The 27914-nt window shown below is 38.9% G+C and overlaps 1 protein-coding gene and 1 long non-coding RNA gene across 3 annotated transcripts; one reads left to right on the top strand and one right to left on the bottom strand.

Annotated features, from left to right (window-relative positions):
• Nucleotides 1–954: 954 nt before the first annotated feature.
• On the bottom strand, nt 955–15058 carry PCDH10 (protocadherin 10). Its single transcript, XM_079154118.1, has 4 exons — nt 11590–15058; nt 9938–9996; nt 9298–9404; nt 955–1750 (listed from the first exon to the last, which is right to left on the bottom strand). The coding sequence occupies exons 1-4, from the start codon at nt 14218–14220 to the stop codon at nt 1395–1397; spliced, it is 3153 nt and encodes a 1050-aa protein (XP_079010244.1). The 5' UTR covers nt 14221–15058; the 3' UTR covers nt 955–1394.
• Nucleotides 15059–15222: 164 nt separating this feature from the next.
• LOC306669862 lies at nt 15223–21816 on the top strand. 2 transcript variants are annotated; one of them, XR_013766228.1, is made up of 4 exons: nt 15223–15341; nt 16548–16621; nt 17056–17132; nt 21709–21816. It is a non-coding gene; the product is annotated as an uncharacterized lncRNA (long non-coding RNA). The 2 variants fall into 2 exon arrangements; XR_013766229.1 differs by lacking the exon at nt 15223–15341 and having other exon boundaries at nt 16389–16621.
• Nucleotides 21817–27914: the final 6098 nt, after the last annotated feature.

Here is a 27914-nt window from a genome sequence, read left to right as displayed (position 1 = left end):
ATATGAACATGTAAATTTCAGATTACATCTTTGACTTCTCAATACTTTATGTATTTGTGCGCTCCTCATACAATATAACTTGTAAAGTTATACAATATAACTTTTAACAAATAAAGCTAAACAACTATCAAAGATTTATAGGATGACACAACCTTTTGGTTCAGAAGTGCTACATCATGCCGGAGTAATGGTGCTCTAAATAATTCTAAAAGCCAAACACAGTCTTCCATGTAGTGCATATCATCACTATTGCCATCACATTCCATGCATCTGAAGACCCACAGGTTCAATCCTATGTACGGCACCTGTCTCTTCTCGTTACCAGTCTAGACCAGCAGCCACAGCCTCCTGCATTCAATCTGTGCCTTTCACCTTGTACATTTGTTAGGGCTCAACTCTATGTTCCAGATTCTCCTTTCCTTTAAGTTTCTAAAAAAGAAAAATGTCTTCCTTCCTATTTCATCAGTTATAAAAGACACAATACATCTATAATTTGTGTCATCTTTTGCCTCTAGCTCATGGCTCCATGAATTTTTTTTTTAATGATACTAGAAGATGAAAGAAACCATGTAAAAGGATTTCCAATGCATGATAAAAGTCATCTTTTGATTGAGTTGGTGTGAGTTTCATCTTTATTAATTAATGTTTATACACTATGACCAAGACATTGAATAATCAGTAGTATTTACCTATGAAATAAAAGGAAAGTATTTTTACATGGCAGAGAATAATGGGAAAAGTTCATTCCCAAGATCCTCAAAGGAAACATACTACAGAATCTCAGATCATTTTTATTGTTCATAATGGTTGTATGAAATAATCCACTTAGAGTATATGGTCTCAATATTGAACGAGCTAGTGCAATTAGCAGCTTCTGCGTGTTAGAAGAAGCTACTGTTCTAAATAAACCAGGACTATCAAGGTCCTGACATTCTTCCATCAGAGAGGGCCACTGGTTCTGATCAGACTCGACTGCACACTGAGATACTCTCAAATCATTTTGAATGAAATGACACCTGCACGGCTCTCTGGATTTGGCTTCATGTGTTTCCCTTACTAGGGTGAAAGGATGACTGGGGGAAAAGACTAACATCAGTAAGAAAAGAAGATGAAGATCAAGAGGGGACTTGTTCCACCATAATTTAACCCTTCAAAACACAGCAATCAAGCAAGCAAGACACATCCTACAGAAACATGAGGAACATTTGAAAAATGCTTTCATCAGACGCACAAGTTGTGCTTTACTGCGGTCAACAATGACACCCTGACACAGGGACCTATCTTCCTGTTAAGTCTGTTCCTTTTTCTATACTAAAGTGCTGCCTGTATGCAACTTTTATCTTCATTTCTAAATGCAACTTGAGTCCCGTTTTGATCAAGAGCAATGATGAACTTTATTTCCTCAAAGGGAATACTTTTATACAGCCTTTTGTGTGATACTTACTCAAATACGGTGGTTTATAAGGCGCTCGTGTGTTAGACAGCAGTCCATCCAGCTCCTTCCTCTCCAGAGTGCTGTGGAGGGCCTTCTCTTTGCCAAAGGTGGAGAAGGACCGCTCAGCCGAAGGTTGGGCTTCTGGAGTTTCAAACACCTCGGTGTCTGGAACAGAGTCCATGCCGGGAACATGCAGGTTGCTGCGGTAATCGGCAGCCTGGCGTCCATCAGAAGGGACAAAAGAAGGCATCCAGCACCGATCTGAGTGGCCCAGGGCTTTACATTCTTCGGTGCAGTTGGAGAAGAGATCCATACCTGTAAGCAAAAATAGAAAAGAAAACAGAAAAAAAAAAAAGAAGAAGAAGAAAGAAAGAAAGAAAGAAACTACAGGTGTAGCCTTCAGTAACAGGACCAGTTAGTTACTTGGTGTTTAAGTAAAGATACAGGTAGCATCAGGAGTGATGGGTGAGGATATCTTAGCAAATACTTCTGGTCGTAAATTGATAGGAACCAAAAGTCTCCTTCTATCAGTTTTGTTCATCATTTTTAAAAGACAAATGATCTGCAAATATGAAGGGCAAGACTTCTGGCAAAGATACGTCTGAGAAAGATGTTTATAAACTACTGAGAGCTGGTGGAAATGTTTGCTCTAAATTATTCAAAGAACCAGGAAATGGTAAGGAGAAAAAGAATGCATATTTTTTTTTTTTAAATCTCTGTGAAGTTCATACAGAGGGGGGGAAAATGCAGGTGTGAAGGCTTCACCATCCATAAACCCTAATATGATGAATCTGCTGATTTTTTTTTTTCGTAAGACAAAAATGGAAGAAACATGCTAACCTCTTCAGCAATGATATTTAGATTATAGGCTCTAGACAAGAAACAGATAAATTCAACAGAAATATGGCATACACATTGATAAACCAGTAAATATCAACAAAAACAAGACTACATGGGCAGCTAAAAGCACGTTTTCTGAGATTCCAAGCAAATGATTTCCTAAAAGTATTTCTCATTGGCACTCTGGTAATCCATATTACTACAAATCACTTATTATTTACCCGCCTTAGACAAACCCAGAACAAATGGCTGTAATTAGTGAAACCAATGTAACCAAATGCAGAGTGAACCAGCTGCAGATACTATTGACAGTTACCTTATTACTTGTCCTCTGTTGTAAATACTTGTCCCAGTCAACACAAAACTACTAACTAATCCTATAATAGCAAGATTTCTAAAGACAACTTCAGATTTCATTGTCTTCCTCAGATTGACAAGACTATTAATTAACTGATTGTGATCAAGAAAGTTCATTCAGGTTCTTAAGCAAGGTATAAGAATTTTTGAGTACTACAGAAAACTATTTGATATTCATTTTGATATATAGCACTGCAAAGAAAAGCACATGAACAAAAATAGTGTTTTAATGTTTTCGTAAGCATAGTAACGCATTTACTAAATATGTTTCAAAACGAGATTAATTTGAAATAACCGAAGTATGATTTATCTCTACAGAAGAAGCTCTTCAGAAAATGCCAAGTAAGGAAAAACTGGGATATTTTTAGCCAACAGAAAAATATTTATTTAATGAACATACTTGATTATTACTTCTATAAGTGTAACAAACAATTTGAGCCCTTAAGCAAGTATTAGTTTTCAAACTCCTGGCAGTATTCACTTATATATTGATTTGTGTATGTTTGCTAGTATGCATTAAGGTTTTCATGCATAAAAAATAAGTTTTCAAAATTCTAAAAAAAAATTCTAGCTTATCTACAAGTATTTTAGAGTTAAGAACAGTTAATTACATATTTTTAAAGAAATACACCAAGTCTTTTATCATATATTAATCTCACTATCTAATGACTTCTTTGTTTTAATTAAACTGGGTATAATGCCTAGTCTGACTTTGATTATAACATTCCATTGATAATTGGTCATGCATAAGTCTGGAAATAAATTACTGATCAGCGAACTGTTGAGGAATGAAAACGTGAGCTGAAGCTGGTATTAAGGAATCTAACTGAGAACACATGTAAGACATGTAAATGTTCCACTAGACACTCAAGAGAAGCTCAGTTATTTATCCTAGTTCTACAAGAAGATATGTAGAAAGAAAAAGTAAAGGGAAGGAGAATGTCTCTGATATATAAGAACATAGTATATAAGTAGAGACCCAGAGAAGAGATTTTTATTTTGACACTCTGCTATAAATGCTGCTTCTTTAATGGTGTGATGCAGAAAAAAAGGCTTTTTCCCCCACAGAAGAAATTATCATTAAGAGTAAAATTATTATGAGAAATTAATTATTTTCAAAATAAATTTAAGATACTAAATTTGAAGAGTTGATGGAATTATATTCAAACTTAAGATGAAATTGTTTAATTAGATCTGGTAGAGTTAGATCCTAATGCAAAATCTGCAAGTAATACAATTTTTCTTCATGTGATTAGTATATATATCATTTTAAAATTTCCAAATAAGACCATATAAAATCTTTTCGCTTCTTTTTCTGCAACCATGGTCAAGTACTCTTCTAATTGTGAATATTGCAATATCGCACAGAATTTTTTAAAAAGTGATTATGTTCACATAAAGATGTTGCTTTATGATGTCAAAAAGTACTTTTGGTGGAAATTATTTTTGTGGGTAGTTTACACTCAATAATGCTCATTTTTTTCCTCTTGGGAACCTGTGGTTTTCTGTCTGTCTTAACTATTAGAGGCTGATTAAATTCCCTTAGATGATATAATATGGTTCTTATCAGTTTATAATCTGTCCAAAATTATAGAGCATGTGCATAACAAAAAAGGATTATATAAAAGTGTTTTGTGAAAGAACAAAATTCACTCAACAAAAGGAAAAAACTGTATATAAGGTGTTTAATAAATTTATGAATTGATCCTTTCAGAGTGGAATTTCCTTAGCAATAATACATACCGGATTACATAACTAGAATGAAAGATGAAGTAGCTCACATTGTGCCTGGTGTTTTACTACCTTTATTGATAAAACCAAAGGATCTATTCTCAAAAGGAAACATCAGACATAGAAATGAAAGGAAACATAACATAGTCAATAAACTTCAAGTAAGTGACAGAGAAATTAATTGAAATTGGATTTTTTTTCACTTTTCATTTAGATATATAGTTTGAGAGCCAAATAAATGTATCACATTGCAGGGGTTCTCACCGTAGGGAGTAACTGTATGACCAATATTATTCTTCTATCATTTATCACTAGTCTCATTAAATGTATTACCACAAATACCAAATAAGTAGGGGTACATTTAAGTTTTAGTGAACTGACATGTACCTATGACATGTTAAAATACATATTTTTTGCTTTACTCTTAAAAATGTTTTAACTGGCTCAAATTGGAAACTTAAGATTTAATGTTTAACATGTTTTTTCATTCAAATGACCTAACTTTTGAGCTGGGGATTTGTAGAATAGGAAAAGTACAGGACAAACCTCATTTTTTAAATTTTCTTAATATCCAAGAAATGTCTCAACATATTTTTTTACTTGCAATCTCTTTTTCCACTTATTTATTTTTTTCCAGTCCTCAGAAATAATCTGTTCTGCAAGGCATGACAGCTGACGTGATAGACTGCCTGTTATGCAAAGATATATTTAGATAAATTTTAAAGTACATATTTTTAAATTTGTCCCTTAAAGTCAGAGGAAGTGGATAATTTCAATGAGAACAAATTGTGATTTTAATAATATTAGAGTTGTATTCAACTGGTGCTGGCTTCTGGTGATAATAATAAAAAAAGTGCATGCATATTTCTTTATCATGTAACATGCCTTCATTAAGTATGATAAATCGGTTTTAAATAAACCAACTTTCATTTTTTTAGGAAGTTTCCAGTCTTCCCTCAACTGCCTAATAATGGGAAACTAAGAAATGCTAACTATAACTATAAACATTTCTCTAATTTTTAAGCAAATGTTTGGAAGCAGATATTCATGAACATAATTAACTCATGAAAAAATAAAGGTATATCAAAATGGTGTCCCTACTTATTTTGCAAAGTAGTTTTCTCTCAAACTTTTGTCTTTCATATTTTCCCAGTTAAAAATCCCTTCACATTATAAGTTGTAGTTCAGGGATTCAAAAGAAACCTGAATAAGTTTTTGAAAACAAGTGGTGTGAAATCATTTTATTTACAAAGCTAAAAATTAATTTGCCAATATTTAAATTCTTATTGGAGTAAGGAAAATGATGTTTGTACTTTATGATAAACCAATAATTCTCTTGCTGATATTGTAGTGGTATGTGGCTTAATATATTAATTTGAAAGTAATGACATTGAAGTCACTTTACTTTTTAGATTTACAGCCAAATTTTGACCATACATAATGTTGGATCTCATAATTGCTGGCTAAGAACTAAACATTAGTAGACAAACTTCTTTACAAATGAAGAAAAATTTATAAGAGATACTTGAGAATTTTTAGGCCAAGTATAACAAGTAACTCAATCACTCTTCAGAGTTCTCCTCTTCAGCATGTTTTCTTAAAAGAACGAATTCATAATTAATTCTAATGTTATTTATAGTATAGGTATTCAATAATTGAAGGAAAACTTTCTCAGTACTAAGAGATCCTAGATATAACTCCAGTTATATTTAAAATGTTTAATATGTAACTAAAACTGTTATAAACCGAAAGGGAAAAATTATCTTTTATCTAATGATTTAATAAGAAGATTGAAAATATATATTTTTAAGTCTACCTTTTTAGTTCTTCAAGCTGTGATTAGTCAGTTTTTCCTCTTGTGATGGTTTATGCATGCATTTACCACATCTCCTTGGACTCCTGCCATACCTAACCAATACATCAATAGTGTACTGAAAAAAACGGAAAGCACCTTGACAAGGCTATAGAAAGAAAAGTGGCACAGAGCAGTGGTCAAGCCCAAGAATTTCACACATGGAGCCAGGTGCAGTGGAAAACTGAAAAAGCTTATGTGGTTCTCTGTGCAGCTGCCTTCGTGCTTAAAGCCCTTCTGTGCACAAGACTGGTGACTGCACATGGCTTAGAAAGGAGAGAAAGCAAGAAGGGAGGGAAGAGAAAGAACAGAAAAGAAAACTATTCATAAAAGAATAAACAGAAGGCATACCCAAATAAATAAATATGAAGTAACACTAACACAGGAAAAGAAAAGTAAGAAAATAAAGGAAGAGGAAGTTTGAGCAAGTGAAGCTCTAAGCTAAAGAGTGTGGGTACTGTCGTTGGGATGAACTACAAACTGCAAGGAAGAATTCAGAATTTTTTTTATCTTTCCAAGATTATTTTCCTTAATAATTTAATTTCCCCTGATAATTTAATTTCCCCATTTAATATGCACTTAAGTGGGGTTTGTTTATTAGTGTGATATTTTGGTTTTTTAAAATTTGCTTAACCTGGAAACAGAAGGGTTATAAATGGTATTATGAATTTTGTGAACTTGGAAGATCATTATTACCTGGCTTTACCAACAAATAAAACAGATGTATTTGTGAAACGGGCTTAACTTTTTAAAAAACATTCAAGCTACTGACTGTGGGATGTATAATATACAACATCAGTATGGGCTGAAAAAAGTCATTAAATAAATGCATTTTAATTTTCTGCATTTAGGACTTAAACTTTAAAAAGAAAACACTTAAAATCATTCTTACAATAAAATTAGACATATTAATTCTGGTTGTGATTCAACACACAAAGGTACAATTACTTAGTGCAAGTGCTTTATTACAACTAAAACGGCTTTTAGTGTGCCTAGTATGTTGTGGTTGCCCTGTAACTACTAATGAAATACATAAATGGATTGGTAATTCTGTAATTGATACTTTTACATGCTCAAGAGCTTTGGGATCTGAGAACATTTACCATTTTGATAAAGAAAAAGAAAAACTGACTTCTTCAAAATGTTTTTCAGTGAATACTTTACATTTTAATATTCCCCTAAATGCTTTGACATCTCAAATAATTTGAAAGAAACATTACCAAAATGGAAATACTGAGTGCCTTTGCAATAAAATAGCTAGTGGGAAGACATCAATAAGAATGTATTCCCATCTATCTTGCAAATTTAGCCCTTTCTGCAGATGTTTATTGTTTTCCCGTTCTTTGGTTAGGTTATTATGGCTCATTATGTCTAAGGGACTAAACTAATTGAAATGTTCATTGAGATTGGAGTGCTACGGAAAAACCAAAGGGGGTGGGTGGGAAAGAAGAAAACTGCATCCAAAAAACATGTAGCAGATATTCATTTTTTTCTCTCAGACACCTTGTTTTAAAAGGCTTGCAGTTAAGTTGGAAACTGCAAAGAAAGACTAGAAATGGACCATTCGGAAGGTATAGTTTTTTTTAAAGATGACAATAAATCATATACCATATATAGGGCAAAAATGAAAGGGACTTTGTACTTGCACATAAACTTCTGGCAAGATCTGATTTGTTGTCAGGTTCCCAGACACTAAATAGATGCTCTGTTCACTTAGCGTGACGGCCCGCAAGGGGCAGGGACCTCCGGGGATTCTTGGCAGTTCTCAAGTCTCATTAGGTCTGCATATTAATGACTTGTAGCAATATAAAGAGACCCTTGAGCAGCCTTTTCCCCCTTCATCCTGCCTGGGTTTCCCAAGGCTAAGGCAGCCTCAGACACAGCACACATTGGCCAAGTCAGAGGCTTGTAGCAACCACTGCTGCCAGGCCACCATGGGGTGTACACTGCCCTTTGACACACTGCCTCAGCCCTGTTCAGAGGTCGCCCAAGTGTGTTAAGGAATGGATGCTCTCGAGGACTAATGTCACCTTAAAAATAAGACCCCGTCACTCTAGGCTAGTATTATTAACCAAAATCAAGATGAAATCTCAAGCAAGCCGTGTGGACTCCAGAGATTGTCCAATGAAGAATATTTTTTTAGATATTACAAAAATCGACTAGCCTTTCTATTTCCTTGTGTGCCAAATAAACGCAAAATCAGGAGAAAAAAGTTTACACTTCAACAAGCACCCTTCAGAGGTGAAATCCAATGAAGTAAACAGAAAACCAGAAATTTGTGAAATTTTCATTTTAAAAAACATTTTTCATTTATTTTGGGATTAGTAATTAGAACGAATATAAAACTTAAAGGTTGAACTTATTTAGAGAAAACTGAAGCACAATACAGTGAACAAAAATATTATATTGCACTTCTCATCAGTAACTATCAGTCCACATATAAAGACACTCAGAGTCAACTCTTAACAGAACACAAACCCTGTGAAAAATACAAGAAAACCTAAGGTGCTTCAAAGAACACACATTACACATGTTTAGTTGTGTCCTGAAGCTCAAAGACTCAAGATTGGAAACCCTATTTTCAACCCACCATGAGTTACAGTCAGCTTTCCTTCTCTCAGTCAATACTTTGGTGGATCACAAAGTGCATTACTAGGGAATTAAGAAATTTGGAAACTAGACCCCAATCGTCCATTTATCTTCTGTGACCTTGTAGAGGTCAATCAATTTCATTTATTTTCAGAGACCTTACCCATAAATAAGTCTAATAATACCCTAATTAACTGAAGACTGGGGACCGGACCAGATGAAAGATCTATGGTTTTCTGTATGCAATATAATTCCACTAAAGAACATTACAAATGAAAGATGTTCCACAATGATTTCCTAATTTCACCTATCCAAGGCAATTTTACATTTTTATACTCCTCTTTGAGCACACAACAACATAAGATGACATCATCTTTCTGACAGAATCAAACTGACAGAAAGTTACCTAGGACACCATCTTTTCTAGATTCATTTAAAAAAAAAAAAAAAACTATCAAAGATAGCACTTAGATTGCCCTTTGATCACACTTACCAGCTGATTGACCGCGGTTGGTGGCATCATGATCACTATCTCCCTGTTCACTGTCTCCATGACCACTGTCCTTAGAGCTTACTATGTCAGCTTCTTGGAATGCAGAACTAGAAGTACAAAAATGCCAATATTAGAATAAAAAAGGTGAAGAAACAGAAAACATTCTTCTGCCACCACATGGTCACAGATGTGTGCTGCAGACTCACAGACCTCTTAGTTGGCTTTATTTCTGCATAAAGCTAGTTTTCATAACCTAAGCCTGCCTCTTTGAAAATTGATCATGGCCAACTTAAATACTTAAGACGTGTAAAGTTTAGCCATTTTTCTATGATTGGACTAAAGTATATATTTACATCTCATTCATAAAACAGATGTAAATATACATCTAAATGTTATGAAAACTATCATAAGCCATGTAAGCCATGTACACTGACAAAAATATCTTATGATTTGTATATAAATGAAATATACTCCTATAAAAATGTGTAGTATAGGAAAAAGTATCGACATTTTTGTCCTGACTGAATTTAAAATACTTTGTATACTTTATACTTCAATATCAAATAATATACCTACTTTCTACATTTTACTAGGTAGTAAATTGTCCACACACCATGCTAGGGCAAGAAAGGGTCCATACCTGTTAACTCGGCGAGGTCTGTCAACTAGATAGCTGAGCTCTGCTCGCTGGTGTTTAGTCTAGGAAAAAAAAATAAATAAATCAAGAGCATTTGAATGCTAAGGGTTTAACTTACAGTCTGCATTTGAGGTTAGAAACAACATCTAGTTTAAGAAATTGTGTATACTTTTATGAATTTCTAAGCTTCTCTAAGACCTCAGCCTAGTGATTGCTGCCTAAGTCCAGGGAGATAAACAGAGACGTTTGAGTCCAAATTTCTTTCTGTCAGCTGTAAAGGTTTAAAAAAATATTGGCCAACTTTAGATGTGTTCTTTTAAAGAGAGAATGGAATTGTCCTCATAGCTAGGGCTCATGAACTATTTTGTCTCTAACAGAGTCAACCTAGTTATACTCTGGTCTCTCCTTCAGTGGCCTAAAATGTGTTTGGGTGCATACTGGTTGACACGGAAAAAAAACAGCACGCTCAATAAGCAAAAAGTTTGGATGTTTTATGGAATTATTTTGTTGTTTATTTTCAAAATGTGCTTTAGATACAAATGAGCTGTACAAATATATTCATGAAAGTCAATGATTAATATCTGACTCAAATAAATAAGTTAAGGAGCTGCCAAGGAGTTCAAAATCCTGCCCACCCCCCTCAACCTTCTCCCCCTCCAAAGGCCCTCTGTATTGTTCTCCCAGCCTCCACCACCCACACACCTTTTCCGGTCCAAACTTGTACATAAACCAACTCCATTCTCCCCATCGCCCACCATCCAACTTTGCCACTTCTCTAGCTCTTAAAAAGAAGTCAGAATTGACAAGCCAAATTCTTTGATGAAGAAAGCCAAAAGTAGTGATATATCAAAAACAGTGGCAAGAAAATAATTATTAGCCAAAAGTTATTTAAAACAATTGTTGAAGCTTTCCTTTACTTTATTTACTCTTACAGGGGTTTGTGCCAAAGCAACTTCATTCAAATTCACACTGTGTGGGCGTTCAGCTTCAAGAGCTTCAAGAGCGTCTATAAATGCTGTCCAGAGCAGAACTGAAGGCTTTTTTTTTTTTTTTTTTTTTTCCCTGCAACCCGAGTTCAGAGGATAAGGATCTGATAACTTGTTCACTAAAACATGCATTCGAGTTTAGACAACTGGGTAAAGTCAAACAATCTATAGCTTACTTGTACACGCGACTGAAAGCAGCGATAAACAGAGCAAAATAGAATCAACTTTATTAACGTCTGGGACAGATGCGAAGAGAAAAAGACCTTTGCCAGTGCTAGCAAGCCCCTCCCCCACATTTTCCTCTCCCTTCGCGCAGTTCCCCTAACATCCCCAGGTTTCCAAGAAGGGAAGGGGCCGACAGAGGGTTAAGATCTTAAAGGAAACATGGGAAAGAGAGGGAGGGAGTTTCAAGGTGGCAAAGCACCAAGAGGGAGGGAATGAAAATAAATGTGGAGGGGTGGAGCGCAGAGAATTAGGAACAACGCGAAAGTTGGGTTACACACGAAGGGGTGGGAGGAGGTAACCCCACATCCACGACTCCCACAACGATACAAATAAGCTAATATCCGAAAAATAAATACATAGTGCACCAGAGATACAGGGGCCGGGCTAGAGGAGGCTTTCGGATGGAGGAGATGAGAGATGGTGGTCCTTTCGCTTCAGCCTTACCTCGTTGGACAAAATGCTTCCATTGGAGATGATGTCTGGTTGCTGGTCGGTGTAACCGGTGACGATGGCCCCACAAGGATTGTGCTCAGTGTCCGTACTCCGAGAAGGGCTGCAAGGCTTAAGGAACATCAGGTCGGTCTTAGCGGACTCTGGGGTCAGGCAGACCTGGTAGCAGTAATTCTGGTTGTGGTGGTGGGAGCCAAAGGCTCCGGATTCCTCCACGGGCACCTGGGCTGGGTTACTTGGAACATTGGAGCTCTGCACCAGCATTATGTCCGACTTGCTGAGTTTCTTCTTGCGTGCCCGGGCTTGGCGGCCACAGCAGGTGGAACCCCCGCCGCCGCAGCAGCAGCAGCAGAGGCAGCAGTCGCTGGCCAGACACGTGTAGATGTTGAGCTTTTTCTCTTTTTGGCAACGTACAGCCAGCACGATCATGGCCAGCAGGAAAATGAAGGACACCGAACCCAGTGCGATGATGAGGATGAGGGTGAGGTCTAGCGACGTTTCTCCGCTGCCGGAGCGGCTGGGGCGCTGATGCTCCCCGGACCCGCCGCCTACGCCCCCGCCCCCGCCCTGGGGTTCCACCGCGCCATCCACGAGCTGAACCACCAGGGTGGCAGTGGAGGACAGGGGCGGCTGCCCGTGGTCGCGTACCTCGATCACCAGCTCATAAGGCCGCTGGGGGTCGCGCTTGGTTGGAACCCGGCGCGCTGTGCGGAGCTCCCCGGTGCGCCAGTCCATGCGGAAGAGGTTCATTTCGTTGCCCCGCACGATGCTATAGGTGAGGCGGGCGTTCTCGCCGTCGTCCGCGTCCACCGCCGCCACGCGAGTGAGCAGGTAACCCGGCTCCGCCGAGCGGGGCAGCACCTCGCGGGCTGGAGTCCCGTTGCGCCCCGGTAGGGGCGCCACGATGGCAGGGGCGTTGTCGTTCTGATCCACTATGAGGATGTTGACGGTGGCGTTGCCCGCCAGCGCCTGGGGGCTGCCCGCGTCCCGGGCTTCTACCTGAAAGCTGAAGTCCTTAAGCTGCTCATAGTCGAAAGATCGCAGAGCATACAAGTAGCCATTCTCGGAGTTGATGGACACGTAGGTGAAGACGCTCATGCCCTGGATCTGACACTCGAGGATAGAGTAGGCTAGCTGGGCATTGGCCCCCTCGTCGCGGTCAGTGGCGCTCACCGCGTAGATGTAGGCGCCTGGCACGTTGTTTTCGGTCACATACACGTCGTAGACCGGCTGGCTGAAGCGCGGTGCGTTGTCGTTCACATCCGACACTTGGACCTGAATGGACTTACTGGTGGAGAGCGCCGGCTCGCCCCGGTCCCGGGCCACCACCGTAAGGGTGTAGGAGTCTCCTGCCTCTCGGTCCAGGGGGGCCTCGGTCACGATGGTATAGTAATTTTTGAAGGAAGACTTGAGGCGGAAGGGCACGTCCCCCAGCAGCTCGCACTGCACCTGCCCATTCTCCTCGGAGTCGCGGTCGGTCACGCTGAACAGAGCTACCACTGTGCCTGGCGCCGCGCCCTCGCTCACCGCCTCCTTCACGGTGCTGAAGCTGATCTCCGGCGCGTTGTCGTTAGCATCCAGCACTCGCACCAGCACCTTGCAGTGCGCAGGCACCGCGTTGGGGCCCAGGTCCTTGGCTTGTACATATACCTGGTACACGGGGCTCTCTTCATAGTCCAGTTCACCGCTCACCTCTAGCCGGCCGGTGCGCGGCGAGAGTCCGAAGAGCTCCCGAGCCCTGGGAGAAATGTGGCTGCTGAAGGAGTACACGACCTCACCGTTCTGGCCCTCGTCGGGGTCCGTGGCATTGAGCTGGATCACTAGCGTGCCGGGGGGCGAGTTCTCTGGTAGGGACACAGTGTAGACGGGTTGGTCGAAAGCGGGCACATTGTCGTTGGAATCTAGCACTCGGATGGTGAGTAGGGCCGTGCCGGTGCGCTGCTGCTGGGGGGGCAGGCCTGCTCCCCCGGCGCCTCCCCCTCCTTCTCCTCCTCCCCCTCCTCCTCCCCCGTCCACAGCGGTCAGCACGTAGCGGTGCACCGCTTGCTGCTCTCGGTCCAGTGGCTTCTCTAGCACCAGCTCAGCGAATCTGTTGCCATCTCCCTGAGTCTGCACGTCCAGGGAGAAGTAGCTGTTGGGGGTGATCTCGTAGTCGCGCAAGGAGTTGGTGCCCACGTCTGGGTCGAATGCGCTCTCCAAAGGGAAGCGGGTGCCCGGCGTGGCGCTCTCAGAGATTTCCACAGTCAGGTCTGGCTCCGGGAAAGAGGGAGGATTGTCATTTATGTCCAGCACCTCAATCTCCACCCGGAACAGCTCCAGGGGGTTCTCCAGGAAGACCTCCAGGTGCAGGACGCAGGAGGGACTCTGCTTGCAGATTTGCTCGCGGTCGATCTTCTCATTCACGTACAGCACCCCAGTCTCCAGGTTGAGGTCTAAGTAAGGGGTCCGTGAGTTGGCCACCGTCTGAAACCCGCGAGCTGAAAGTTTTGTAATGTCCAAGCCCAGATCTTCAGCGATATTCCCCACGAAAGTGCCATGTTCCTGCTCCTCCTGTACGGTGTAGTGAAGCTGGGAAAAGACTCCTTCCACCATCCAGAGCAAGGCAAAGAATAATAGCACAATCATCTCCAAAAGGAAAGGAAGCAGCTTCCCAGTAGCTAGTCAGCCACCCAATCACCTCCCCCACCACCACGAAAAAAAAAAAAATCTCAAAAAGAAAATACAAATAAAAGTGTGTTACGTGGGGGGTTCCTGTGGCTTTCGGTTTTTAAAAATCTTATTCTTTTTGCTTCATTTTAAAGCTTCCCCCAATCCAGTCTAATTTTTCAATCTTAGCGCAGGAAGGGTGACAGACGTCCCCTTTCCTCATCTGTAATCTTCCTACTAACCAATTAATAAAATAATGATAATACAATAGTCAGCGTCCTTTATTCCGACAGTCTTGGCGCAACGCGGCGCTGGCAAATCCCAAGGAGGAAATTTCGATATTTCAAGACTGTCCTCGGTTTGTCTTCTTGCTGATGGGAGGAGAATGAGGAGGAGGAAAAAGAGGAGGAGGAGGAAGATGAAGAGGAAGAGGAGAAGGAAGGAGAGATGCTGCTGGCACCGCTAAACATGCCTCTTAATATCAACGGCTGGCTAATGCAGGAGAGCTTAAAAACAGCGAGAAAATTTTGTGCCGGAAAAACACAGAACGGCTCTGCAGCATAAAACTTTCATTCTCTTCATTTCTCCGGCTGGATGTTCTTCTTGACATTTTTTTTCCCCCTCTTTCGCTCTATTTGTATTTTCTGGCTTTCACAGTCTTCTCTCCCTCTGTCCTCATCTCCACCGTCACTTGCCTCTCCGTAAATATAATGAGCAGTTTTCTTTTCTGCTGTTTCCTTCCCAAGGCTCTTTGCCTCTAACCTGTCTCTTTTCTTTCAGTCCTTCCTTCCTCCAGCTTCAGCCTCAAAGCCTGTGATCTCGGCTGGCAGTTTCTGAGCTCCGAGCGCTCGGCTTCTCTGTTTTTGCGCAGCGCCCTCATTCTGCCAACCAATGGTCGAGGAGTACCACCCACTGAGCAAGTGCTTATTGGTCAAACCGGCCGTCAAATAGGCACGTCACTCGGCAGCCAGTCCGGGCGGGACACAACCCGCGCCCGGGCTGCTCGGGTTGAGTGTGAGTGTGAGCGAGAACAGCCCGGCAGGTCCCGAGGCGCTGGCTGGGGACTCTGCCGCGGAAAGTTCCCCAGTCCCCAGGCGCAGGTAATGGGAAGGGAAGTAGAGAGGTTCCCCTGTTTGCATCAGCAAATGCGAAAACATAATAGCAACAGCTGCGGTGTTATCTCCGAGGAGCGGGATTTCCAATGATGCTAACATTCTTTTTCCTTTAAGGTATTTTCCCTGTTACTACTGATCATGGAAAAAATCACCGAGAAGGAAAAAGTTGCACAAGGGCCACTAATTTTCAGGGGTTGCCCAATTAAGGGACTGTAGCAGAGACTGGCAGGACGTTTAAAGAGTGAATATTATGTAGCATGTGTCGATCTAAACCTGAGGGTCTGAAGCGATCCTGTGGAAAGGAACGAAAAGGTTGGAATGGGGTACGGAGGTGGGTCCTAAAAAGCGGAGGGATTTTGGAATGACAGCTTCTATAGACGTGCTTCCGCGTTAGACGTGCTTCTTGCCTCCCTAAATGCATATCCACAAAATTTTTACCAAATAGATTAATTATTTGGGGGCATGGATTTGAGCCGAAAGTGCATTGATTAAAGACTGAAGGGTTTCATTTGAGCTACTGACTACGAGTCCGCCATCCAAACGCCTGGCTCCTGGGCAAGGTTCAGAGCACCACCCGGCGCTGCAAGGTTCTTACGATATCCCTGCGCCTGCTCTGGCCAAGTGCCACGCAGAGACCGGGAGCGCGGGCTATTTTCTGCCCTATTTTTTTTTTCCCCTCTTTTGACATTGGAGATCTCTCCCCGCCCCCATGCTGGACCGGGTACCAATTTTTGCCCTGCCTGGGATCAGCTCTCCGGTGTGATCGCGGGGCTGCTGCGTAGGCGGGCAGGGCGGTGAGCTGGTGCGGTACACACGCGGGGCCTCGAGTGTGCACCGCTGCGGGTATCTGCAAACACGTTTGCACGTCACGGTGCTCGCCTTCATCCTCCCTGGCCCTGTGCTCGGTTCTATGTAAGCCCCAGCCCATCCTCCCCTGAGTTCCGAAGGAGTCGCTTGACCAGCTCTGAGTGCCCACTCCCGAGGCTCGGGGCAACGCGGCGCATCCGCACACCCAGTTCTTGTGAAGTTAAAATACAGCGCGAACTCTTCAATGCTGGAGAGTGGATTGAATGCCAATTCTCCAAGGAAAGATATACAAATATATTTTATATTCATTAACGGGTTGCTCACAGGGAATGGGTTGTTTATTCACCAAAGCAGCCCCTGTTCAGTTTCCTTCTCCTGCCACAGGATGGGAAGATTCCCTAGCGGCTTTCTGCTAATGAATGACCCAAGAGTAACACCACCACAATCTGCGGGAAATGGTGAGTCGTTTCCGACCCCGAGGTATGTTGCCATTTTCTCCAGGCAGGGAGTTAAAGAGCGGGAGTGTCCACGGGCGTGCTTGTAGACTGAGGCATCCTCCCGAGTCCCGCGAGTTCCTGCTGCCGCCCCGCTCCCCTCCCCCCTCCAGTTGGCTCTTTCAGGGAGATGGGTCCTGCTTTTGAACGGTTAGAAGGAAAGGATGCCAGCAAAAATGGCTAATTCTTTTCCAGCTGCAGTAAATTGACGACTGGCCAAAGCCAAGCGAAAACCGCTGCAGTTAAAATGATTTTAGCATCACGTCTGCGGCCGGAAATGGAGCGGCACTGTATAAAAGGACCTGTGGATCAATGAAAAGGAAATTATAGTGTATCTGAATATTAATACGGTATTCTATCTCTACTTATCACCCCTTCCCCCTTTTCTGTTTCTTCAGATCTGCAGGGTTGAAATGAAATGTTTTGAGCTCTTCAAGCTGACTCATCAGAATCCAGGAGCCTAGTAAAAATGATGGTAATTTTCTAATGTGTTCATTTGTACGTATGGAAACACATGTGTGTGCGCGCGCGCGTGTGCGCGCGTGTTTACGTGTGAGAGGCATGCGGCTGAATGACAATGCAGATCCAGAATTGGGGAGATAGGTTTTCTGCTTCCGAAATGTATTTGAAGTTTAAGCAGACTTAGGCGTTTGCTGAAAGCCAGAGAGGTTCCAGAGGTGGAGCTGAGAACGTGGAGAGATGGCCAGATTTCCCTGTAAATAATCACTACATCCACTGTAACACTTGAGCTGCATTTTTTTTTTTTTTTTTTTTTTTTTTTGGTAGCAGATGTGTTTGAATGGGAACTCTCTCCGCAAACGTGGGTTACAAGCGCCTCCTAGCGGCAAAAGCGGCGTAGGGCAAGCCAGATAATTCTGCTTTGGAGCCCTGGTTCTGCAGGGCTCGCCTGTTGGGGGCTCTACCGAATTTCTTGGGTCAACAAGGCCGGTGTCCGCGCTAGCGACGCCAGGCCTGGGTCCTCCAGAGATCTATCCTCCATGACTTCTAGTCTCCGCGGCGCCGACCCGGGACCAGAGGGGTGACGATGGGGTGTTCTGGGCAGAATAGAACCGCGCCCGGCCCTCCGCCCTTCGCGAGGCGACTCCTTCCAAGGACAATTGCAAGATCATTTTGTTTGGAGCCAACATTTGGACTTTGGCATTAATAGCTTTCTGCCTCTTTACCCTGGAACCATTAAAATAACTCCACCCAAGAAACAAAGCAACACTTTAAAATTGCCTTCTTAAAATGCCTTTTAAACTGACAGGTTTACTTTCTAGCTTGCTGTGGCAATTAGGCAGATCCCCCCACTCCCTTTTGCTTTTTCACTCTCTCTTCCGTGGACCCCAGAATTTAGCGAGGTCATGATTACACGTGCAGCAGCCTAGGTGACGAGGTTAACGATCTCTGAGCTGAAGAGTGTCAGGTATATTCTGCGTTCTTGGGCTCCCCATAACTGGAGTGGGAAGGGAAAAGCAAATTTAGTGTACATAATCCACCCTCAGTCCCTCTCCAAGCCCCAGGAGCGCCAGCTGTCTGAGCTAGGAGGAACTGCATCCCTGAACAGAGGGGAAGGTTTTATCATTGGAGGGAGATTATAAACTTCTGGGTTCATAAGTCTTGGTTTATATGTGATAGCGATAACGCACATTTGTCTTTTCATTGCGCTCTAAGTGCAACAGAAATAATTGGGTCGCTAAGAATCCTTGAAGTGCGTTTTACAAACTTTGAAACAGGTTTCAAAGCGGTTGTTTTCTTCCCTAGCCTTTGCTGGAAAGGGCTGGAGAGAAACCAGTTTGTTAACCCGCCTTTGGATAAATGAGTGTTTGCGTTGACTTAAGTTAATGCAAAAGCAATTTGTTTCTAAATCCTCTTATTATCGCAATGTGCTAGGAGATTTGAGAGAAAATATCTTAAAAAAAAAAAAGAATTAAAAGAAATAATGATTTATCAGTAAGTAGTGTTTCAGATGCCAGACTGGACCAGGATTGAGCAAGGTGGTTTCTGTCACTTGTCATTTCCAGTAAGCACAGCCCAAAGTTCAAGGCAAAGGACCCAGACTGCTTGCATGTTTTGTGGTAACCATGAAATCTGTTTCTTTGTGGTAATCTGACCTAACTTAAGAAGTAGGAAAGCCAGGCTTTGGAACTAGTGCCATGGACACTTTTATTTTTTGTTTATCTTTAGTAAACAGTGAATACTGACTGGAAATTCTGCAAAAGATTTATAGCTTATGCTATTGTAAGTACTCAAGTATTTCTAGTTACTGTGGTGTAATGTTTTGAACTGAACAGAGAATAAACCAGTCCTTGTTCTTGGAACTGAGAATACTAGATATTCCACTAAGCACCATTATCTTGATACTCAGAGTAGAAATATGCCTCTTCATTTTGTTTAACCTGGCTGATATTGGTGTGGCTTCACATTTCAGTGTCTTTTTAGTTATCAGACAGGGCCAGCATTTTGTTAAACTCTAAACAGTGAATTAAAAGCACTGAATGAGCTGAAGCAGCCCTCTAATGCAAAATGACAAATTGCACTTAAGCAATACATGAACAAGAAAATGATTTATGGATTTTTACAATAGCCCAAGCAAATGAAAGCAACATGAATTATACATCCTAATGCTCAGGATATCATTTTCTAATAATACTGTTTCAGGGCAGATACTATATTCTCCTCCTTTCTATAAAAGAAATTGATCAATAAGAGAATATTTTAAAATAAGGCAATGGCTTTTGATACTGATTAAAAAAAATATATATATAGTTTGATACATATTGTTTAATACTGATTTGAATGTATGTATATACATACATATATTTATGTATGTATGTGTATATACATATATATATGTGTGTGTATGTATGTATGTGTATATACATATATATCTTTCTCCCTGGGATTTGGGAGTGGGTGTATAATGAAAATGGAACATACATTCTTCTTGCCCACTGCTTTACATATTATGTCTTTTGGTAGCAAATAGATTTTTTAAAACTTCTGCTGTCCCACATCATCTTTCAGAATGCAAATAAATAGATCTGATTCAGTATGACAATCTTTATTGCCTCATGACCTCTTTTTCTGAAAATCATAATGCATTATCTCATCTTACCCTTTTCTTCCATTGCTTTGGAAATTGAGAAATCTTATTTCACCAAAATGTCTCTAACCTCTTCATATTTGTTTTACCCTATCTTTTTTTAGAATATTGTTTTATTTTTAGTATATTAGAGACACATTTGGGTTAATAAAAAGTCAATGCACCTAAGTGTTTTTTTTTTTTCTTTTTGTCTTAGTAGACAAAATAGATCCTACAGGCTTTCATAAGTTACAGAGAAAAAAAATCAATCAGAAAAAACGTTGATATGATATCTATGTTTTGAATTGGAAAAATACAAAAATCTAGTTACCTCTGAATTATGAAGAGCATTTTCATTTAACCATCTGTGGCTTCTAGAGTGGGTGTATTTTTTGGAGGCATGTGCAATTTTAAGTGGGTAGTGCCTTTTCTGTGTTGCTTACTCAACAATGGGAAACTGCTAATCACCCAGAGCCCTCTAGAGTCACATTATTGGGCTTCATCTTAATCACTCATTTTTATTAAAAAAAGTAAGAAACAACATACTGAATACTAGTTTTTGCTTTTGACAGCATTAATAACCACTCTTACTGAAAGATTGCTGAAATCAATGATGTGATTAGGATTGTAAATAAGAACTACAAGACAGACATTTAAAAACCAGCTGCTTCACTAACAGGGAGATGTGTGGGTTTACTGATGGGCCCCTAGGCAGAAAACAAAGCTTCAAACATTGAGATAGATATAGAACAATTTCAAAAATTAATTGCAAGTTCTGATTAAGTTCTTATGAGTAAGAGAGAAGTTATCCTGGAAAAGCTCTTATTCTTTTCCTTCCCCAGTGGTTTTACTTATTTGACAGTGATACCAAGCTAGCATAGTACTTCTCTCTCTCTGGAAGTGCAAATTGTTTTCTTAAGAGACATCCTTGATTTTATAAATACAGAATGAAATTACCCAAATTGTGATTGAGGTTTTAAGCCACACAGCTGTATTCTAAAGAGTTTTAAAATACTACTGGAGACGGGCACTATAGAAAGAATATTGAACACATGCTGAAAATTTTATTAGTAATTAGAATTACAGTAGTAAGTCAGAACAAATAATAAAACAGATACTTTGATTAAAAATTACTTTCGGTTTTACTTCCTGGTTAGTATAATGCTTTGCATAAAAAACTAGATTTCCATGATGTCTTATTTAAATGGACTTGCAGTACCATATTCTATAATGCTTTATTTTATTGAAAGATTTCATATTTTTTAGGTGAAAGTAACTAATGACTTTCATCAGCTATTGAGTGCCAAGAATTATTTTTTGTGTTATAATATTTCCCTCTCTCTGTAGGTATTATTACCCCAACGTTGTAGATAACACCAGAAAGCATGTTTAGAATTCAAGTTCACATCTAGGTCTTCTGCTGCTGGTGTCCTAGCACATTTTACTGTTCCATATTTCTGCGGTCTAGTCCAGTTGAAAATAAGGCAAAAAATGGGCTAGTTTAGACATAAGTTTCATCCAAATTTTGTACTGACAGGAATGCTTATTTTATCCCAGTCATAACAAGCATGGAGTTGAATCATGAAGAATTCATAAAAACATTTGAAGTGACCTTCATGGTGGCACAAGCCTGTAATCCCAGTAGCTGGGGAGGCCAATGTAGGATTGCAAGTTCATGGCCAGTCTCAGCAATTTATGGAAACCGTGTCTCAAAATAAAAAATAGAAAGGACTGGTGACGTGGCTCAATGGTTAAGTGCCCCTGAGTTCAATCTTGGTACTAAAAAACCAAAACAAACAAAAAAGAAAAATGTTTGAGGTCTTTTTTTCTTTTTCTTTCTTTCTTTCTTTCTTTTTTTTTTTTTTTTTAGATGTGTTTTGTTTTGTTTTCAATCAGGGAACCAAAGATTGAATATATTTTCCTGCAAGAGAGTGAGATTATAAACAGCCATCTCTTTCTCATGCAGAAGTGCCTGACATGGGAATCATAGATTTTAATGAAGGAACATGGAAATTAATAAAACATATATGTCTAAGCAGCAGAGCCTCTGCTTCATTCCTGAAAATCACCACATTGGATCCGTCTTTGCAGAACGTTTGCCTGCTCTCCTTGTTCATCAGAGGTTATAAAAGTAAGGTATAAACGGGAAGTGGATTCACTTTGAACAATGAAAATAATGTTTATTATGTATGCATTTCTCAAGTGTTTTTTAAAGGGGAAATATGTTTTGTTAGGTGAAATCCAACTATCACTTTATACTAATTTATTCATCAATGTTGCTTTGAAAAATTGTTTTAATTAATTAAATTTACTTGAATTTTTTTTTTTTAAATTAAATCATTAGATTTATTTGTACCAAAGGAAAAATTTGAAACAACTTAGAAGTAATTTTAAATTTGGAGAGAAATAATCAAAAGAAAATAATCACGATATCATTTTTACTTACTGTAAGTAAAATTGTTTTAATATTTTGGTAGTAAGAACTGAAAAAAAAATCTTATTTTTTTCTAGCTGTATATGCAGTAATCCAAGTTATGTAATGAGGGCTTTGTGGGTAAATTATAACATCTTTCTCATTTCTGATGACCCTCAACTGTGGCAGAAGATGACATGGTAAATTATAAAGATCATAAACTTTAGAATTTAAATTGAATTGGGCTGAATTCCTTGCTTTTCCAGATATTTGAACTTGGCCAAATTATTTAACTTCTTTGAAACCCGTTAAAAAGTGACAGACACTCTAAACATCTGTTAAAATATGATGTATATTTACCTCATTGAATCATTGTGAGGCTTAAACTACAATGATAAATATGTAAAATGATAGATGTAAAATTTTTAGCCCATAGTGAATGTTAACTCCTAGTACATTTAAGATGTTTTGAATGGGGTAGACTTAATCAATTGACATTGATTTTCATGGTTTTTGTTCCTTTATGCAATACACATTATTTACTAAACTGGAATAAAAATAATTTTACATTGTTGCTATTATAATTTATAATACAAATTTTAATACTATATGCATATGTTAAATGAAGAAGACTAATTATGCACAAGCTTAAAACCATAAAAATCCAATTATAAATTTTCTTTTTCTTCTTTTTTTTTTTTTTTGTAGTGGTGGGGATCAAACCCAGGACCTTGTGCACGCAAGGCAAGCACTCTACCAACTGAGCTATCTCCCGAGTCCCAAATTATGAGGTTTTTCCAAAGTCATGTTTTAACACTTCTATTTGCTTCCTTCCCAAAATTTTAAATTCTAAGTTCAAATTTATATGATAAAATGATAGGCAGATATAGCTTAAAAATCATTTTGATAGGAAGACAGTTCTTGAATTTTAAAACACCATTTTCTTATTTCTAGGTTTCTCAAAATTTTGGGAACAATGGACTTGTGATGATCATTTATTTTCTTCTAACTTTTTAACATAGTATCTTAACATATGATACTCCATTCAGGCCAGTTCTCAATATTAAAGGCAAATTGGTGAAAAGTCCACATTTATAATAGCATGAGTTCATCAGAATGTCCAGAATGAGCACTAAGTCTCAATAGTTTTTGACTCTGTCTTCAACCTCCTCCTTCTTGCTAATTCTGCCTAGTACTGCTTTTATTTGCATTTTATTTCTTTTTTAAAAAAAAATTTTTAGTTGTAGATACACACAATGCCTTTATTTTATCCATTTATTTTTATGTGGGGCTAAGGATTGAACCCAGTACCTCACATGTGCTAGGCAAGCGCTCTACCAGCAAACTAAAACCCCAGCTCTTTATTTGCATTTTCTGTAGTAACTTTTTACAACTTGAGAATCCAAAACTTCTGGAAACATGCACTGGTGCTGATACGATGGGAACCCGGCCACAGGAATACTGAAAGAATGGGAGAAAAAATGTAAAAACATGAATGTGTTTCTCAGCAATTTCATAATCAATTGTATAGGAAATGTGAATATATGCAAAGGTTTCATAGCTTCATTAACAACATCAAGAAATAGTTTAACATACATAATGACTATAAATAATAAATACTTGGAAAGTCAAGATAAGGCTGGAATGAGGTAAATTATGCAACAATTTCTAGAGAAGAGAAATTTTTATTACAATTTTAAGGACAGAAGTGGCACACATTGGTGAGAAGAAATTATCTGAAGCAGGTTAGAGAGATCTGCACCATAAAGAAGTAAACCTGGGGATGAAAACAAGGTTTTGGTAAAGATCATAAAGATGGCAAATAATTTCACTTAAGACCGGTGTGCTGCTTTTGACCCATTCTTAAATCTATAATTTCAGCCAGTCTCCATTTTTCTTTTGATTATCCCCAACTCCTAAGCTTAATTCAACTCAGCGTAAGGTCAGAGGAGATGGGTGAGACCCTCATTCAGCATTTGTATATGAAAAATGGTTTTGGTATGTCTTGGGCTAATAGCCAATGTTCAGTCTTGGAATTCTGACAAAACCTAATGTTGCTTGTTCTTCAGCGTATTTGAGAAAGTTGGCTGTTGTTAATTTAATAGTAAAGGGCTGATTGCCGAGTTTCTAAAAAGTTTTTTTTTTTTTAATCTTATCTAATCAGACTACTTTCCCAAATAAATATTTAGCAGTAACACATTTACATTCTGCTGGACAGGACAAGAGCTAGAAGTACTGGTTAAACCCAAGGAATCTAACTAGCATTCAGGGGAGTGGCTGCATTTTTGATGGATTTGTAGGCCCTGTATCTAGTACTTAATAAAGATGTGCTAAGTGAGTGAATACTGGACTCTTTAACTTTTGGATATTGTTAATTGTAACAGATATTTCTTGTATAAAAATAACTAGTATATACTAGATATTTCTAGTACAAAAACTCAATTTCAAAAACTATGTTTAATGATGTATACTCAGTATGTCCATGAAAGCTTACATAAACTGGAAAACTTCACTGTACTTTACTAATCCTGTGTTTAAATCACTTGATGCATCTCTCCAAACTTCCACTAGTCAACAGCAATGTATCATTTTATGATTTTCTTTTGTTTTCTAATTTTTTTTTTGTACTTCATATACACTATGTTGAATGTTTAAATATGAACGAGCAGGTACATTAGCCACTATTCTGATTGCTTTATCTTCTTGTAAGATCATGATAACATGCTAATAATGAATCCCCTGAGATTAGAATGTCAGCTGTTTTAGAGTAAATGTGGCTGAAACCACAGGGCATTTGATGCCTTAGGTGGAATCAGGAAATATCATGATTTTGAAATATGTTGCAGAGCTAAAAATAAATGTTGGTTGATTTGGTAGATTTAAAGTGATGTCTGGAATTGCAAGCCAGAAGAGACAGACTCTAGCCTCTCATTCTGTACTCTTCATCCTCCTGAAATGGAGATATTTAAATTCAATAAGGGGTTACCGGCCACTATTGTGTATTTTCGATTCCTCCCCCAGGGTGGACGACTACTAACCTTGCTTATTTGTAGTTTAGGTAGTGTGAAGTTTGGAAATACTTACCTCTGCAATTCAACTAATGATCTTTTTATACACATCACCTCAAGAGTAATCCTGGGAAGCTTTTCACAGGTTACATTGGGTTTGTTGGCAAGAGTGAAAGGGTTTAAGTGGAAATGTAAAACACATGCACCTCACACACATATGCATGCCTTAGGAAAAAGAGGCATTGCAGTTAAACTATGCTTTTGAATTTAAGAACATATAAACAGCTCTTTGGAAGAAAATCAATCTCACAGAGTCAGATGATACCATGTATAGAAGTTTCCTTGGTTTACAGAGAACTTGCACATGCTGGAGAAAAGGAAGACGTGGTTTGTTAGTTTACCAATATGTAGCAAAGGATTCTAGATGGTTCTGAGTATTAGATAACATTGTAAAACCATGGGAAAACTAGGTATACATGTATTGAATATTTATATCACTCTAGGTCTGTTTCTTAAAACACCACTTAAACTTGTACTTTTCAGGGCTACTCCCAGTGGCAGGAGGAAACAAAACAATACATCAACAACAAAAAAACAACCCGGAAATACCTGGTTGAAGGACATCAGAAGTGGCAAGGTTTTCCGGTGATAGGAGACACTGTCTTCTCTTGGCAATTACTCCCTCCCGCCTAGCCCTTCTCACTACTGATGGTGGCGACTGATGGAAAATTCTGGAAAGGGAAACTGAGGTTTGAAAATTTTGGACCATCTCTCTTAAAATGTAAGCCCCTTTTATCATGGGTGTGGGAGAGGAGGATTTAGATGGTTCGCCTTTTAATATATTCTGTCTTAGGAAGATTTAAAAAAAAAAAATTCTGGCTTTTGGTCTTGGGATTCCAAAGAATCTAGCAAGACTTTTCATTTGAAGATGTTTAATGATAAAGTAGTTTTCAGATTCTAAGGGGAGAGCAATTTTTTGGAATTCTGAGATCTGTTACTTCTAGCACACATAGATGGTTTTGACAAGTTCTCTACTGATTAGAAAGCTGTTAGTGTATTTTTAATGGTTAATTTGTACTGAAATTCACATTACAATTTTCTAAAAGTTTTTTGTTTGCTTCTTCATTTATTTGTGTATTAGTATACTGGTCTTCATGTGATTAAATATGTTTTCCTAGAATTAAAACATAAGATTATGTTTATCTCAGAAAGGCAAAGAATGAATATTCCACCTAGAGCACATGATTTATTTATTTTAAAATGTCTATCTGACCTCTATCATTATTCTTTTTAAGAATGTCAGAATTAAGCTATGTCAAGATGGAAAAATTCATTACAGTTTTAAAATGAGAGCTTCTCTACCAAAAAAGAAAAAAAAATTAAAACAAAATAAAATGTTCCTTTCCTTCCCCCTAAAAGTTACTAGTTTGAGTTTAACTGGCAATGTCATGATTTTGTAGTGTTTTCGTATCTTAACTGAAAGCATGCTTGGGAGCATGAGATCTGATTCCTAGGTTGCATATTATAAGAACTCTTCTATTTCCTTGAAACCCTACATATGAAGAAGAGTTTTGCATGTAAAGGTCAATATATAATAAGTGTTAGTTTTATTTTAAGTTTAATAATTGTGAATAAAATGAATAAAGGAAAAAATAAAGAAGACTGGTATTTAAGAGCATGTTTTTAAATAATACTGTATTTATTGTCTTAAATTGCTGGTGTTCACCCTGTCCCTGCTCAAATTGAGCTGTATCAGGAATGTTTGTGAATTTCCTCCTTTATCTGAGGTGTTATATTTCAGTGAATTGTAGGTGGCAGTATACACAGCTAAATTCTGTGTTTTACAGCAGGTAGATGGAATATTTCTGAATTGGTTAACTATTTCATTTCGTTTTATTTCTTTCTTGGTGCTGGAGATGAACCCAAGGCCTCACATGTGTCTCCTGAAATAGTTATTATTTCCTCATGGTAAAAACACACAAAATCCTTTCTTCTAGCTTTTGAAAATATATACTACATTACTGAATTTGTGTTTGCACACATTCATGCTGGCCAGTTGTTTTGGACCATTTGGTTATTAACACAAGCAGTTTGAGAGTGAGCATCTTTTCATCTAAACCTACCATCTTCTCCCTGGATATTGCACCGTAAAATGTATTTTTAAGGCTAGTTCCCTGCAATATGGAGACTGTGGCAAAAGGATTGCATGTTTGAGGCCAGTCTCAGCAAATTAATGAGACCTTGTCTCAGAATACAATGAAAAGGACTGGCAGTGTGACTTAGTGGTAGAGAGTTCCTGGGTTCAATCTCCAGTACCTACCCCCACAACATGTCTTTTTAAACATACTAGTTGGTTGAGATTTCAATCATTCTCATTACTCATGCTTTGGTTCCATTAAAAAAAAAATCAGTCTCTTCACAGAAATGTGCCTATCCTAGTATAATTACACCTGACTTCTTTTGCACATTTGGCTATAGTCTAGGAAAATAATCATTTAGGTTGTGCCTTCATGAACTTATATAATAATCTAGATATCAAAACCTTTACTTTTATGAACTTCTGTTTCTATAATGGAGAATAAATCTAACAACTTGAAACTTCAGTTTAAAATGAATAATGCAAAATTGTTGGATTTCTTGATTGATTACTATATTCATTCAACAAATATGTATATTGAACTAGGACTCTGTGCCAAGATGCTTAGAATATATTAATGAACAAGGCTTATGCTTTCATTGTGTGTGTGTGTA

The sequence above is a fragment of the Sciurus vulgaris genome, assembly GCF_902686455.1.
Source record: "Sciurus vulgaris genome assembly, chromosome: 9".
In the NCBI taxonomy this organism is placed as follows: Eukaryota; Metazoa; Chordata; class Mammalia; order Rodentia; family Sciuridae; genus Sciurus; species Sciurus vulgaris.
This window is presented reverse-complemented; position numbering and strand designations above follow the sequence as displayed.

Coding starts and splice junctions, on each gene's coding strand:
- PCDH10 (XM_079154118.1), bottom strand. CDS start 14,220: ATGATTGTGCTATTATTCTTTGCCTTGCTCTGGATGGTGGAAGGAGTC. Junction 9,997..11,589: donor GAAGCATTTTGTCCAACGAG/GTAAGGCTGAAG, acceptor TTTTTTTCCTAG/ACTAAACACCAGCGAGCAGA. Junction 1,751..9,297: donor CAACCGCGGTCAATCAGCTG/GTAAGTGTGATC, acceptor TTTTGCTTACAG/GTATGGATCTCTTCTCCAAC.